The 17,167-nt window shown below is 40.7% G+C and overlaps 1 protein-coding gene across 5 annotated transcripts in view; it reads left to right on the forward strand.

The window, feature by feature from the left end:
* The window catches only part of fhit (fragile histidine triad diadenosine triphosphatase), a 308,346-nt gene that overhangs the window by 237,327 nt on the left and 53,852 nt on the right, over positions 1-17,167 (forward strand). For 4 of the 5 annotated variants that reach the window (XR_003832322.1, XR_003832321.1, XM_029432412.1 and 1 more), the window contains exon 7: positions 11,921-11,989. The exons of the other annotated variant lie outside the window; for it this stretch is intronic. Coding sequence is in view for 2 of the 4 variants with exons in the window: in XM_029432412.1 (XP_029288272.1) it covers positions 11,921-11,989 (69 nt within the window). In the remaining 2 variants the exon portion in view is untranslated. The remainder of the gene's footprint in view (positions 1-11,920; positions 11,990-17,167) is intronic. 5 annotated transcript variants of the gene reach the window in all.

Genomic DNA, 17,167 nt, shown 5'->3' on the forward strand with positions numbered 1-17,167 from the left:
ACGGTCCCCACTGGGGTCCATATAGGTTAAAGTGAGAGGGGCAGAATCATTACCAATCACTGCAAAGCTCTACTCAACCCTTCATACACTGCTACACTCTACTATTCTGCTAGTTGTTGGTACCAGATAAACTATCACATTGCATGCATTTCTCTTTCAGTTTCTCCCTAAAAATGTGAGAACCCCATGTGTACGATGACCTACAACAAAGGCACACAAAGTACACAGTTGAGATCTGGGGGGCATTGGGATGCAGGCAGAAGGAGGCTAAACGCAGGCTTTTTGCTCCATCTTTGAATGTGGTCATTCGTAACACGTATTAACACTTTTGCCTTTAGACATGGTTGGACGATACATTGTATGTTTCAAGAACACCAAACCCTGAGGATTCAAGACTAAAGTACTGCAATTCTCTATTCAGACCAATAAACGTCCCTTAACACATATTAGCAGTACAGGTATGTGAAGTTGCCCCCAAACTGCTCCCGATATGTTACCGTTTGCTGAATCAGCTTCAAAATGCACTAACTCATCCTTCAGTTAGTACCAAGGGCAAAAGTCTTTGTTTCCAGCTGAATGTTTTTAAAACCTCCCACCACCCTCTTCCTAAAAAAGCAATCTCCAATGTGTGCCCTCGGAGAACAATGTCTTTTTAAAAGATCTTTATTTTCTCATTTCTACAACAACCCCCCATTTTTCATCTACAGGTTGTTTGAGATGAAATGGCTTTCATCTGGAAATACAAACAAGGTCAAAGAGAAATGCATTTTTGCTTGAGTTCAGTTAGATTCACACCCGCAAGTAGGTTATATTTTAGCGTTATCAGAATATCAGCAGCTCTGAAATATTCCTGCAGACCCTTTTGTTGAGGGCCTTTACCGCAGGAAAGCACACCAGGGGAGCCGTGATTCAAGGCAGTAATAGAGGAGCTGTTGTTTCCCACTGATCCTTAACTCACTGAAATAATCTACATATTGTATCAAGTAATTTTAACACAAAGAAACTCTTGATGTCTAGACCTGTCTGGTCGTTTTATAAAAACAGATTATCTTAGTGCATATAGCGCACCTGCTACAGTAGTGGTCCACCCCCATCTATCAACCAGGTTATTGCAATCAGGTGCCTGCGCTGCGGCAATAAAAATGGTCCTTTGATTGAATAAGAGTGAGGCAGGCTATAAGAGAGAGGCAAATGCACTGTTATAAACTCACTGCCTGGAGTCGCACAGACACAAGACAAATCTCTGTGTTTTGAATGATGGAATTGGATTTTATTTTTGTCTTATGGAAAATGCAGGGTGATTATAGTGATTTATCATGTGGAGGTCTATGTATAGATCCTGTTTGTTTACTAAGCCAAGCCTGGCTGTTATATATGAGTGTTTATAGATAAAGATAACAATACTGAATAAACCCACAGGGGTGTATTTTCTTAGCAGTGAATATGGAAGGCTGAGTGAGAGGCAGAGTAAGACACAGGAAGGATTTGATGGATTTTGATTTGGAAAAGTCGACATATTCTGCATCTGACAAAGGATTAACATGACTGCTTTAGTGGCAGTTAAAACTATTCATGGAACTGTTGTATGTCAGTCCATCAGTGTTATTAGCTGCATGTGTGAAGGTTTGAAGTAGACAGTTACTTACAGATAACAAATAATAAACACTATTTAATGTCCAAACAAAGTAAGATGAAAAACCAGACAACATCTTGCAAGCTCAGGTTCCATTTTGAGATAAAACTCACCAGGGAGTCAACTGTCTTGGTGTGGATATTCACCGACCAATCACCGGTGATTCAAAAATTTGGCAACTTGCCACCTCTTCAAACTCCTGATGCTTTGTATAGAAATTTGGGCTGTCAAGCGATTAAACTAATTAATCTAATTAATTACAAACTTTGTGATTTATTAATCGCGATTAATGGCATATATCAATATTTGATGCTGTTGCAGCAAAAGTCAGGGGCATCTAGGAGCACGATTAATCTGCGTTAATATTTTTAACGCGTTATGTTTTCTGTGATTAACTAATCGAAATTAACACGTTAATTCGACAGCCCTAATAGAAATAGTTCAAGATTTTAGGAAATATGCTTTTCTGCTTTCTTTCTGTGAGTGAAATGAGAAGATCGATATCAGTCTCACGTCTTTGTGTGTCACACAGATGTGAGGGCATGGTTAGCCTAGCTTAGCATAAAGACTGGAAGCACACAGACACACCAACACTGGCTATGTGTGAGAAAATAAAACATCCGTACCAACCCCTGAAGCTCACTCACACACACATACACACACACCTACACACACACACACACACACACACACACACACACACACACACACACACACACACACACACACACACATTTACACTCAAACATCCTGATTGTTTTTGAAAAGCTCTATTTTCTCTGGCCACATAACAATGTGAGATAGATGTTTCAACTCAGTCCAATCTCTCTAGTAATGCTATTCATATTGGACGGTTCTGCAGTACATGATTTCTAGGTCTGGTGCCAATGTTAGTTGCCAATGCAAGAAGTAATACACCCTATTATGCATCAGGGCAGAAAGTAGGACTGTGGAAGACTAAGAGTGGTGGATGGGTGTGTAGCACATTCTAGTCATGTGACAATGTTGGTTGATGGGTCAACCACTTAAGTGTATTTATTATTGGATGGACTGCCATTCATTTGTATACAGGCCTTCATGTCCACCTTAAGAAGGAATTGTAACAAGTTGGTGGTCCCCTGACTTTTCCTCTAGCTCCATTATCAAGTCATTTTCTTTGTTTATTTTTGTCTAAATGGCACAGACGAAACAAAGGACCTTTCACACAGCCTGTTCAAGGCAGGACTGTTACACTGTTATTCTGCCTCACTGTTAGAACAAAGCTCTATAAAAGATACGGACACAGAATTGGGATTGACCGCTAGCTTTGCCATTGTGAGCATGGTCTGTTTAAATACAGCCTTACAGAGCCGCAAGTATGGCTGATTTACCAAGATCTTTTTCTAACCTTAACCCAAGTGTTTCAGGGCCCTTTCTCACCCCGTTTGGTACGGACTTTCGGACTTTTCAGTTTGATCGAAACCAAAATCACAGCTGTGAAACCTTCCCGGACCACGGTCAGGAACGGAACAGCATTCCTCCAACTCAGTCCATATCAAACTGAACCATGGTCTGGTTCGTTTGTAGTGTGAAAGCATTTTTTGGATGGTTCAGAGTAGCTTTGGGGATCAGTTCAGAGCGCAGGGAGTGTGTGGTAGGATGGAGAGAGAAAGAAAGAGAGGTGGATGCGCTGTGCTCAGAGCTGACAGGTGTTTGCAGAGGAGCAACTCAGAGCAGAGGAACAAATGAACAGAGTTCTCAAGTGGTAGTACATGTACAGTGTAGGTTTCATATTTAATAAACATCTCCTCAAATCCAGCTGTCTACGTATAGGCTATATATACACCTGTATACGAGAGGACGGGAGGGCCGGTCTAAAAACTAATCAATTGGGAGATGCGGCTGTGATGATGACACAACGTAGATATGTCACGTGTAGTTCTTTACTGCACTTGCATAACTGCAATGTAAAACAATAAGTAAGCGGATCAAATGTATACAATGTAACAAAAACAGGAACCTTGGTCTGGACTTTCAGGTGTGAAAAGGCCCTGAGTTACCTAATGTTAACCAGGTCCACATTGTTGAATATACTGTAACCTCGGTCTCTGCCTTATCTTGCACATTTGCCATGTGCAGCTTTTACAAACAACATTGTAATTAAATATCATCCAGGGTTTTGCAGAATCAGCCAACATTATACCACTGTGCTGCCTTGGACTCCAACTAACCAGGTTCAATTCCCAGCATATGCATATGTCTGCTGCGTGTGTTCGAGGTCTGACACAGCACCAGCAGACAAAGTACTTTACACTCTTTGTCACACTGATTTGATGCTAAAATGGACTTTATTTCAGCACTACTCTTTGCTGTCCACACATGCTTTGTTGTCCTTATACGAAGACAGTCTCTTCTTCCCCTGTGTGCACACCACTTTCCAATGCATTGGAGACGACTGTTCACATCTCATCTCAATGTTGGTTTCTTTTAACCATGAACACAATCTGTCCTGAAGCTTGACCAACGAGTAAGTTGTCCAACCTAACCTTAATACAGATGTTGCAGATCAGAAAATGTGAATTAATCACGCAAACGTCACATGCATTTGGAAAATCAGAACTGTTTTTTATGATGGATGACTTATTGGCAAAACTACAAACAATGGTATTGTTTCTGCCTGTTTAGCTGTGAAAGTTCAGGTAACATCTCAGTTTCCATTCTATTGCTTCACAAATCCCAGTTGTTTCTTTGGTCTTGAGTCATCGATGTGTTGGACAGTGTCTAGTAAAGACATGTAAAGCCTCTGCATTCTGTTATTCATTCAGCATCGATACGTTCAATATTTTCACGTTTTCCTCAGTTTTAGTGAAGTATGTTGCTGTCCGGTCTCACCACTGTTCAGTGATTGTGACGAGAATTTAACATCAAACATATATCTACTAATCTATTCATCAGCTCATTAATCCTGAATCATTTCCCAAAAGAATTCAAAGGTCAATTACCAAATGACCAGTGAGACTTGATCTTGTCTAAAGAAGATGTAAGATATTCTCATATGATTTACTTAAGAAATGTAATTTGCTCTCAGTTGATTCGGGCCTGTCAAAGCAGGGCAATGTGGGGAGAATCCCTCTCTTCTTGTAGCTAATTGGGGCTCAAAGCTTATATGTAGCAGACCTTTTTCTTTTCCCATTCCATTATTGGGGACCACATCTGTTTATGACAAAGTATATTTGTCTGCCTGTCAGACCAGTACATTGATATGGCAGCTACTTTCTTTGTTTGTTTATTCAATTACGGATTAATTAAGAGACATCTGGTTTTGAATATTTGGAAAAAAAACTGTCTGCGCACCACAGCTTTATTCAGGTATCTCATGCACACATTAAGCAAATACGCCGTCTTCCTAAGACACCTCTATCTATCAGTGCCATTGATGGGGGGGGGGGGGGGGGGGGGGGGTTTGGGGGTGAACCTGCAGCTTTGCATGAAGGACGTTCTGTTTGAATGCACATAATCTTCAAGCAGTGGATGATTGACTAATTATCGACAGGACATGCAGCCTGGGGAGGTGCTCACCCAGAGCCCGACTGAAGGACGATGCAAAGGAACTAACAGTGTACGATGACCTCAACATCTGCAGATTGTGTAATCAGGCAACACCAATAAGATAGGAAAGACATTGTGACTCAGTGTCAAGGACACAAAGCGTCTGAGGAAAGCTGCAAAGTAGTTCTGCTCCAGTACAGAGAGGAGAGTAAATTAAGGTGAAATGACTGATTTTATTTTCTGCACTGCAGGCACCCAGTGACAAAAACGTTGGTCCATGAAAGCTAACAAATTTCAGGGCAGATTGCTATGACAATTGCTGTGCCCAATCATGCTCCACAGGGGATGACCCTATTTGATTGTAATCCTCCAAACTAAATGGCAAAGTTTGTCATTGGTCAATGCTATCCCAAATGACACACGTGAGCATTTCTCTCCTATCGGCAGGACTAGATCTTTTGTTACGTCCCACTGTTCAAACATGATTCTACCAATAATTGTGTGACCTGCTAACCCCATACTTAAGGTTTAGTTAGGACTAAAACTAAAACTGTACTAAAACTGATTGGCTAAGGTCAGGGAACAACCCTAGTCATGATATAACATTGATGGATAATAGGAAAGAGGAAACAAATGGTCATTCACACTGCCACTAGAGGTCCTTGTCAGGTTAACATTAACATACGTAGGTTGTCTTCTCCATAAAAGACAAGAACAAATGCTGTCATCTTCTCCCATTCCTGTCGTGCCACCGTCAAGTGAAGGTACTCTTTGATGTTTTTGTTGCTTGGGAGGGAATTGTTAGTAATTGTGTGTGACTTGTTTTTGTAGTCACTACTATAGTAAGGACGTTTTGTTATGAAAAGGCAATAATTGTTCCAAAGCAAATGTTCAAGCATTTTGAATTGAAACTCTATCACACACGTGTAATATCCCTCAAAATAAACATTTTATTTATTTGGAAATGAAGCCAAATGCTTCTTTTTATCGGCCTAGAACATGTTGTTATTTACAGCAGCTGTTCTAGTGGAGAGAGCTGGCAGGGGGAGGTAGAGCTCTGTCTCACCACAGGTGTGCCTCGCAGATATGCAGTACATACACTCTGCACCGTAAGTCTCTTGGAAAAACACACTCAGGGGTGTTAATGCCTTGCTTTAGGGCACAGATGCAGTAAAGGAAGTACATGTTTCTTTAACCATCCTTCCACTCTCAGGTTGAAAAGACAAAACTTTTTCTTGTTGTTCTTTTTATTTTATTCAGTGTAGTTGAGTTTAATGTCAATAAAAAATATACTTATCAGATAGAAACATTGTAATGCAATATTTACACACTGTTTACAGAATTCCACAAACAGTGAAAATATAAATGCACTCTCTTCTACAACAAATTTGGAAGGTTTGACTTTGTATAATCATATAAGCATGATTCTTAGGTCATCTCTAAAGATTATACCTGAATTTGTTTTCTGGCTCTGAACATTTATGAAAAAATCCACATAACTTTTGTATTCCATATTTTTGAATTGTTCATTTCGACTTATCTTTATTTACAGACAGTGAATCTGCACATTGTGTTAAAGTGGATTATTTGTTCAGCAAACAATACCATTTCATCCATTCATCCATTCATCCGTTCATCCGTTCATCCGTTCATCCATTCATCCATCCATCCATCCATCCATCGTCTACCGCTTATCCTGGGTCGGGTCGCGGGGGCAGCAGCTCCAGTAAGGAACCCCAATCTTCCCTTCTCCGGGTCCCGAGGCGTTCCCAGGCCAGTGAGGAGATATAATCTCTCCACCGAGTCCTGGGTCTTCCCCGGGGTCTCCTCCCAGCTGGACGTGCCTGGAACACCTCCCTAGGGAGGCGCCCAGGTGGCTCCTTACTAGATGCCCGAACCACCTCAACTGGCTCCTTTCAACGCAAAGGAGCGACAGCTCTGCTCCGAGTCTTTCACGGATGGCTGAGCTTCTCTCCCTATCTCTAAGGGAGACGCCAGCCACCCGCATGAGTAAACCCATTTTGGCCGCTTGTACCCGCAATCTCGTTCTTTCGGTCATGACCCAGCCTTCATGACCATAGATGAGGGTAGGAACGAAGATCGACCGGTAGATCGAGAGCTTTGCCTTCTGGCTCAGCTCTCTTTTCGTCACAACGTTGCGGGAAAGCAAATGCTATACCGCCCCCGCTGCTCGATTCTCCGGCCAATCTCTCGCTCCTTCACTTGGGGTAAGGGCTCATTCCCTACCCGGAGTAGGCAATCCACCAGTTTCCTGCTGAGAGCCATGGCCTCAAATTTTGGATTGCATGAATTGTCACTCAGAAGTGACCCCCTCACTCCATACTGCCGCAGCACTTCTTACAGTATCACCCGGGTGACCCGGTCATACGCCTTCTCCAGATCCACAAAACACATGTAGACCGGATGGGCGTACTCCCAAACCCCTCCAGGATCCTTGCAAGAGTGAAGAGTTGGTCCGTTGTTCCACGACCAGGACAGAATCCGCATTGTTCCTCTTCAATCAGAGTTTCGACTATCGGCCGAACCCACCTGCGGCTTTGCCACTGTGGAGTTGTTTGACGACCTCAGCAAAGTATTTCCTGCTGCAGTATATGTGGTTTTTAGTCAAACTAAACTAGAGTGTGCGTGTACATTGTAATGAAGGAACATGTCACCTGTTGCAACAGTGTGGCTAATTTAGTTTTTAGACAAAACAGAGCTTTAAAACACAGAGGAGGAATATAATATATGAGGCTTTCGATACACATGCAATACTTGTTAAGGCTTTTACCTAGACTTTTCCTTTATGCTGCAATGCATAAGATTTCCCAGCCACTGTGATATCGGTCAAAACTACAACAGGTTGTAATATTGCGAAATATTCCTTTAATGATTGAGAACCCATGCAAAGTGCCCCATGCCGTGCATGTGGGCATTTAACTGTCTGGAACCTGCCGCAAATACACACACACGGCTGGGTCCGTCCACTGTAATTTCCCATAACACCAAAACCCTCCAGGTTCCTGGTATGCAGACGCTCACACACACATTGTCAACTCACACACCCACCCACACACCCACCCACACCCACACACACAGTGTCCAGAGGCCACTGCCTGATTCACTCAGCACTCATTTAGAAAGTCTCTGTGATAAATAGCTCTCCCGCCATGATGTGTTATTTTTTTTCTGCTTCAGAGGTTTTCCTCAAGGTAGGCAAATTTAATAATGCAGACATTATGTAAATGACCTCATTAAATAGAAAATGCATACTAAAAAAGCAGACGCCTCCAAACATGCTATCTTGTTTGTAGCATTTATAAACATTCATTCAGACTGCCTCCACAGTTTATCACAGTGTAGTAATGAAAAATGAATAACAGCCCCACAATTAGGTTATTATGCCCTTGATGATACATACACAGAAACAAACACACACACACCTCAGGACAAGGCCACAGATTACATAGGGGGATTCATGGCACAACACACAGCATTGAATCATCTGTAGCTAATAGACAGAAAATGTAAATCTACTGGATCACAGTATGAGCACATCACAACGCACTGTTCCACTTGAAGGTTAAATAAACAGCTTAAACCCTTGAACAAGGAAATAAGGAAAAATGCATAAAATATTAACAAAAAACATCCATTGATAGTACACATGTAGCTATCTTAGAGTAAATGTACATTTAAAAAACCTAATTTTCACTTATAAAATGATCTAAATTTAGGAAGTTATCATCATAACTAAGATCCTAAAGACAGTGATGCACCTTAGTCTTTTTAACTCTAAATCACTTATAATATAACAAAGCACATCAACTGTACGGTATTCAGAGTGGACACACATCCCAACCTAATTCTTTCTATGAGAGACAGCTGGTCAAAATTGCACCATACAACAGTTAATACATTGTCACATTAAAACTTATATAATCCCATTTAACTTTCATACAATTAAGTAGGACATTAATAAACAAACCGGTCACATGTGTTATATAATAATTATTTGAATGTGGTAACCCTATGTAATACAAATGCTTAATTTCTTAATTAAAGTTTATCAGGGTGGAATATGCAAAAGTGTCTAGAATGTGTCAAATAGATATGTGTTATTATTAAGATTAATCATTTCCTTATTGTTTTAAGATGACGCATAGTTTCCTTCAAAGTCAAAAGGGTGACAATAAAAAAAAAAAGAAGAAAGATGTTACCACCCAACAAAATACTTTACTCATGTAAAATGAAATAAAAACAAAAACTCACATCAGAGTGATGTTGTAGTTGTATGAGTATCATGGCTGACAAATTAATAAATACATTAAATGTTTCTCTAGAGGAAAGAGATCATTAAACCTTAATGGCAATTTATTTATTGTAGACATCTAATATGTACAGGGAGAAATGTTGGTAGTTGTACACTAAATTAGTTCTTGCTTCTGTACCAATATTTTTGCACGGTGCAATCTGAAAAAAGTTGCAACTGATTTGTAAGAATATTTAAAACAAGGTACCCAATGTCTGGATACATCCTAAAGCATATGTATTATTGTAACGACTGTCATTAAAGCTTTGTGAAGCTGAATGTGCTGTTAATACCAGAGAAACCTTTCCAGGAGTTCACAACGGCTGCACTTTGTGCTGATTGAAGGGAGAGATATTGAGGCTGTCAGCACTGAACAATGGCTGCTCATTATTTTATTCATGCCATATCCCTTCTGTGCACTTGTTGTAAGCTGTACATCCACATACACCAGCATGCCCGCTCAGGTGTTGAACCAAGGGTCTTTTATTATTAGTGTTTGTTGATTCTATAGTCATTGTTCGCAGCATGGCAAGGCAGCCTTCATTAAAATACAAAGCTCCTCTCTTCCTGTTTCTGTTCATCCGCTCAAACATGTATTCTACATCTTAACTGGACCTTTTCCAGCTAAGAAACATTGTAATGTTGTGTTCACACCAAATTTGAAGCAACCTTTTACCTTGTGTTACTCAATTTACTTACTTGTTTTTTTGCATTACTTCGCACAGCTGGAAATTAATATGGTTTGTTACAGCAGTATGAACCCAAAATAAACAGATTTTGCTGTGATTCTATTGCAATAAACACATCAAAAGGTTGCCGATATATATACATCATGATGTAGATTTGTAAAGAGTCTGCATTCATGCTTTGTCAGATGTAATCACAACACAAGAGGAAAATGTATATTTTCTGAATGATCAGAGCTATGCTAACAGTGTAGCTGCTCCATCAACACTCAAGCTAATGGAATCTAAATTAGGCCAAAAAACAGCCCTGACATTATTGTTTACACGTATAGATATCTACATACTGTGTAACTTTAAATTAAATAAACTCATCAGCAGTATATTTGATGACAGGAGCCCACAGACAGCTGCAATATTTGTTTCCCTCCATTTCTGATTCAACAACATCAGGACGTCAGTTTGGTCAGGATAATTTGGTCATAGGCTTGCACGAGTTAAAACATACCAACCTAATCATTCAAATTTGAGTCTTTGAATTGACTTTGTATATAACCGCATTTGGTGTGAACACACCTTAACAATAGTCTATGACCAACATAACATTCACCTGTCTCTTAGCCCAGCTTCAAATGGTCGGCAGTGAAACTCCCTTTCTACTTCCTACTGGTCTTGAACTCTGCAGTGAGAGTCTTAAGGCTCGTATATACTCGGATGCACATACGTAGGTGCGCTATGGACCGTCGTACAGGGAAAAAAGGAACTCGTTACGCAAATATGAAAAGAATGAATTGGCCTTAAGTTTAGATTCAACTGGTCTCAAACCCTGTATATTAATCACCTCTTTTCCTCCTGTGGTCCTGTCTACTACGCCCACAATAGCATTTTGTCACTTGAACATTTAGACATCTATATTTTTATATATATTTTAAGGCACTTGCTGAAACAACTGATGCTGTTATTCTTATTAGGACAGTCTAATTGTACTCTGTTAGGGCCCATCTACATAAAAGAGCTGCTGCTCCCTCTCACCAGTACAAAGTGTCTCTGCTCAGTTCCTCAGAGCAGGGACTTTTTGGTTTTCTTCATCCCCTTCAGTTGTCTCTCAGCTGTAAAAAGAAATAAATAAAAGTGTATCATTTTTTTACATATTATCTTGTTTTCTCGTCTTTCGTTGAAAATCCCCCAGTAAATGTTTATATAATAGTAAAGCTTGAATACTTTCTGCCACCCACACATGGTGAAGCTTTACTTTATGTATTGATAAGTGTTGGAAGACTGTGTAAATGCGTATCAAGGGTAAACAGTTTGTTGTTTCTGCTTTAGTGAGTGTTTGCTGTTTGTTTGTTTTGCTAAGTGTGTATTTTGTCAGATAAAGCAGTTTCTTAGGGACATTACCATATCATCCATGCAAAGAACGAAATCAAAGTTAACCATACAGACAGACAAGTCTGTGACAGCAGGAGGTTGACACCAGAAGGGGGGGCGTGGAAAAAGTCAATTAAATCCTTAAAAGCATAAAAATAAATAGTCTCTGTGGTGTGCATGTAGCACGCTTGTTGAAATGTCACCCTCCTGTGATTTTTGGCACGGCAGTAACGCACTGCTCTGGCTTCTCCAGTGTGCTGTGGAGTAATGAAGACTCTCTATGGAAACCGTCTCTGTCACTTCAGTCTGTCAGATAACTCCCAGGTGAAAAAGTACCTGTCTCTAGACAGAGTCTCACATCTAAAGCTTTGACTTCTCTTGTCTGTTTGCTTACAGCATGTCCACGTCCATGTGATGCCCAGGAAGGCGGGGGATTTTGAGTGGAATGACAGCGTCTATGATGAGGTCAGAAATGTTTAACTATCCTAACTACTTTATGCCTGCAGATTCCTGCAAATGACAGCTTGTATCTGACTTACACTCCCCTTGGCTGGACTAATATTCAGAATAATCTTTGTCTATAGTATTTTCAGTAATCCACATCACACATATCTCTTAACAGTTTATCCCTCTTTTAATTTTGCCATAAAGGACAACACATCATACAAGTGTGTCTTCTTGTATCACTGCATACTGTAACTGAAGGACATACCAGTTACATTTCAAGCAGGCCCATGAAATCTTTGAGAAAAAAAAGCACTGTTAGTCAGTTCAGGACGCTCGGAATTTAAAGTCACTCTGTCTTATCTTTTAGGGTGGCTAATGTTAGCAACATTTACATAGATGTTACTTTGTTACTGATATAACTGAGTCAGTTTCCTTTATGACTCTTCTACTCCATAACATTTCAAAGATTTTAGAGCAGAGGTCAAACAAGTAAACTCATCGTTTCCATGCTTGTTTTTTCATTCCACCCACCATTCCAGGATTTTTTCAAATGTGCATAGATGAGAGCTCTGATAGATATATATAAACTTCACCTACATTAAAATGCTTGTCGAGCTATGAATGACCTGCTTGAACATTAAGCACACTCCATTCCTCTAAATAAAATGGGCACACTGGTTACATATTTGATGGCCATTTAAAAGTTGATGGGATATCTTTGCTTATCTTTCTTGCTGATGGCACTCTGGGGAAGGACTTGGTACCTTCACCCCTACTTGGCGATACATAAACATATGAATAAATAAAAACAGCAGCAGGATGGTGGATCCATTTGTCTTCTAGTGCTGCAACTGGCATTGTTCTCCAAGAGTGAGACTCCACATTGTACCTGTAGGAATTTGAAAACACAATTCACTGCTAATGAACTGATTCACCTGTGGCTCCTAATAACTTTAATTAAACATCTGAGAGATGAGTCTGAACAAATATCAGCGGGCTCTACAGCCCCCAGGAGCCACAATCTCCAAACCAATGAACCACAACACTTCAATAAGAAAATAATGAACATGCCTTTCAGGCTGTTTTAAATTTCACTGTGACATTTTAAATTCGTAACAAGAGAGTCTGTAGCAAATGAATATCAATGACTGGTGAGTTTCATATGAATATTCCAATAACCACGTTTAATAAAATAACTTCACTATACTTCCTCATTTTGTCTGAGGGGAGAAATTAAATGTGCAGTTCCACAGCAGAGTCCCAGCAGCCAAATATAAATAGGTTTGTTTTTAATTTGCATGTGATCATAAGGGTTATTGTGAGAGCAGCGGCATCACCACCATTTATATTTTCCATGTCACACCCAGCAAATGAGAACATTTTTCTTCAAGGTGTTTTCCTTGCAGTGAATAATCACCGAGTGTTCGATCTCCTCATACCTTACCACTGTTGAATGTTTTATAGATTTAACACGTTTATTTGTTCATAAAGACTATTGAAGAGGCAATAGAGCAAGCAAAGCCCTTTTTTCTCTACGTGTGAAAAAGGGAGGAAACTGCCAGTTTAAAGCTGCACTCATGGATAACAGTACATGATGATGTGGCAAACGGCAGCTTGAGGTAACTTCTATTTTCCTGACTTAAAAGCACAGAAATGACAGGTTTGACATATCGCCTTATACTTTTGATAAAGCTGTGAAAATGATTTAATCAAGACGAGTAAATGTGGAGGAAGGGTTAAGTTTGCGAGAACTGCTTTTTTGCTGCACTTTCGAAAACAAGGCCACTATTACTATAATATAGCTAATGTGTATCACTACTGTTAGGGCCACTGTTCTTCTAAAAGTACAGTTTTTAAAAATGCACATTGAAGAGGTGGGTATTTTAAAGCAACTTTCAGCAAGTCACTTATAATAAGTGCACATAACAACAGAGGATATGAATTACATTGCAACAAAGTAAAGTGCTTGTGTCACAATATACTTGAATAAAAAGTGCAATAACAGAGTTCAGAAAACAGCTCCACACAGTGAGACAGGTAAAAAAGCAATTTATTACCTCCGCCCCCACTGCCAGGTCCAGTGCTTTATCAGATGCAGATAGTGCATGACGGTGAAGCCACACTCAACGGGCTGTTTATTGCTGTAAAGAGAAGGGATGGGACTCGGGAGTGCAGTTGTATTGTCATTTCATTTAGATGAGGTGGAGCAGCGCAGGAGGCCAGCGCTGCGCGGTCGATCCAGCGGGCTGACAGCAGCTCTGTGATAGAGAATAGAGTCAGCAGCTAAACACCGCTGTAGCTATCTGTCTCTGTTTGCTCCATCCTCTGTCTCTTCTTCTGTCTCCCTGTTGGTATCTCTGTCTCCCTCTCATGTACCAGATGGCACATTCAATTTTCTTTACAGCATCACCTTGCCCAAAAACAGCTGCCAAAATGCATCATACTTGCTTTGTGAGCCTTGTTTGTATTTTCCTTTTTTTTTCTTCCTAAAATGTTTTACTTTTTGCCTTTGCTTCATTCATGTCAGTCCTTTGAAACCCCTAAAGCAATAGAGACATTGATACATGCTCTATTTCAGTCTCTTTGTGTTCTTGCTGGATGTACTTAGCACGTCATTTTTCACAGCGCCAACTTGAAATCACACATCTGACATTCATGGCTGTAGCGGTCCACACTATATCAAAAATGTATATACTATTTACTATTAATAAAGTCGTCTTTTCCATAAAATTATATTTAAAAAATATTAATCAAAAGAAAATCCAGAGAAATTACTCTCCAATGGCGGATAAGTAACGTGAAGAGCAGTTTAAAAGCAGCAATATGTGCTGAGCTCCAGACATGGAAACTGACCAAAACCATCAATGACGAATCAGCGGCTCTACTCCGAGTCTCTCACGGATGGCTGAGCTTCTCACTCTATCTCTAAGGGAGACGCCAGCCACCTGTCTGAGAAAACCCATTTCGGCCGCTTGTACCCATGATCTTGTTCTTTCGGTCATGACCCAGCCTTCATGACCAAAGTTGAGGGTAGGAACGAAGATTGACCGGTATATTGAGAGCTTTGCCTTCTGGCTCAGCTCTCTTTTCGTCACAACGGTGCGGTAAAGCGACTGCAGTACCGCCCCCGTTGATCCGATTCTCCGGCCATCTCTCGCTCCATCGTCCCCTCACTCGCAAACAAGAGCCCGAGGTACTTGAACTCCTTCACTTGGGGTTAGGGCTCATTCCCTACCCGGAGTAGGCAATCCATCGGTTTCCTGCTGAGAGCCATGGCCTCAGATTTTGAGGTGCGGATCCTCATCCCAACCGCTGCACACTCGGCTGCGAACCGATCCAGTGACTGTTGAAGGTCACAGACCGATGATGCCATAAGGACCACATCATCTGCAAAGAACAGCGATGAGATCCTCAGGCCACCGAACTGCAACCCCTCTCCTCCACGACTACGCCTCGATATTCTGTCCATGAAAATCACGAACAGGATTGGTGATAAAGCGCAGCCCTGGCGGAGGCCAACATTCACTGGGAATGAGTCCGACTTACTGCCGAGTATCCGGACACAACTCTCGTTTTGGGCGTACAGGGATTGGAAGGCCCTCAGAAGTGACCCCCTCACCCCATACTCCCGAAGCACCTCCCACAGTATCACCAAGGGGAACCGGTCATACGCCTTCTCCAGATCCACAAAATACATGTAGACCGGATGGGCATACTCCCAGGCCCCATCCAGGATCCTTGCGAGAGTGAAGGAGTACTTATTGAAAATAATAAAATAATTTATTCAGACCGCTCATAAGGAAACTCTGCGAGAACTGTGCAGTTCTGTAAAAATAATGCACACTCTCAGCGTGTGTGTGTGTGTGTGTGTGTGTGTGTGTGTGGGGGTGGGTAAGAGACAAAGATAGAGCAGCAGAGAGATTCTATGTGATTTGTTCTTTCAGTCATTCTTCACCATGCCTCAACAATTTCAAATGCTGTGTGCCCTGAAATGTGCAATGAAATGACTCATCCAAAAGGTCACTTAGGATAAACGTCAAAACATGATTAGAGAGGTGAACGTGAAGAATACGATTATGCCGAAAGACGTAGTATTACAAGACAAAAAAATAATTTAAAAATGCTAACCCGTTGAGGTCACAGTAAAGGATGAGAAACAATCTCTTCTCATATTCATGTGAACAAATGATTGCTTGTAACACATTCAAACAGAAATGTTCAAAGGCTACCAAAGTGTGTAGATCAAGTACAGGCGGAGTGCTTCTCAGAAAACTCATTTCATAAGTAAAATTCAGCTAAGTCAGTAAACTTATTAAAAGCAGAGTTGTCTACAAAAGAAAATGAAAAGCAAGGCTTAAAGTAATCTTCTGCTGAAAACAAACTAAAAAGATGCCATTGCTTTGGAAAACAGTTTAGTTTGTAACCAAATGTCAAATTCAGTGACACGTGTGACCTTGGACTCCAGAGAGTTCCCAAAAGTGTAGTAGTAGTAGGGACTTAAAAGCAGTTATTCCTGTTAGGCATTGTAATGCTGCCACAGTGAAACACAGCGCACACACTAAGCATTGGACTCCATCGCTCCATGTGTTGAGGTAATGTCCAGTGTCCTTTACTTGTAGAGCATGGCAGAGATGCTGTATAAAGCATGTAGGACATGTTTACCTAAGAACTCTTTTTCTTTATACCATTTCTGAAGTCCCTCCTGGGCTGAAGGCATCACACCTCAGAAAGGTCAGTGGATTTCCAAACTAAGGGTTTCGACCTTTCAATCAACTGCAGGGAGAAAGAAGCCGGTGGCCAATGGTGTAACAACTTTGATCTTTCTCCTTGCTCTACTGTGGGAAGAGTTGGAGGGTTTGTTTTCTTCCTGAGGCTCATTTGCTCTTAAGAGATACTTGGAGCCACGAAGGCATCAAAAAGCCACATGGTCAGCAGGATAGACAGAACACTATTAGTGTAAAGATAGTGCTGCTTTTGTAGCTGCCATATTCACAGGTGTATTTAATTAGCTATATTTTAGCAAAGGAGTTGGTTACAACTGTAGATTGTTCGATAGATACAAGGCAAACTTGACAATGTATGTTTTGCACTAATATTATCATCTTTTTTATAAAACTATTCTGGGTACTCTTCCACAATACCTAAGGATCTACATTAGTAGGAAATGTAGTGGACCGTATCGGCTTCGCTCCAAGG

This window comes from Cottoperca gobio, chromosome 5 (genome assembly GCF_900634415.1).
Source record: "Cottoperca gobio chromosome 5, fCotGob3.1, whole genome shotgun sequence".
Lineage (NCBI taxonomy): Eukaryota > Metazoa > Chordata > Actinopteri > Perciformes > Bovichtidae > Cottoperca > Cottoperca gobio.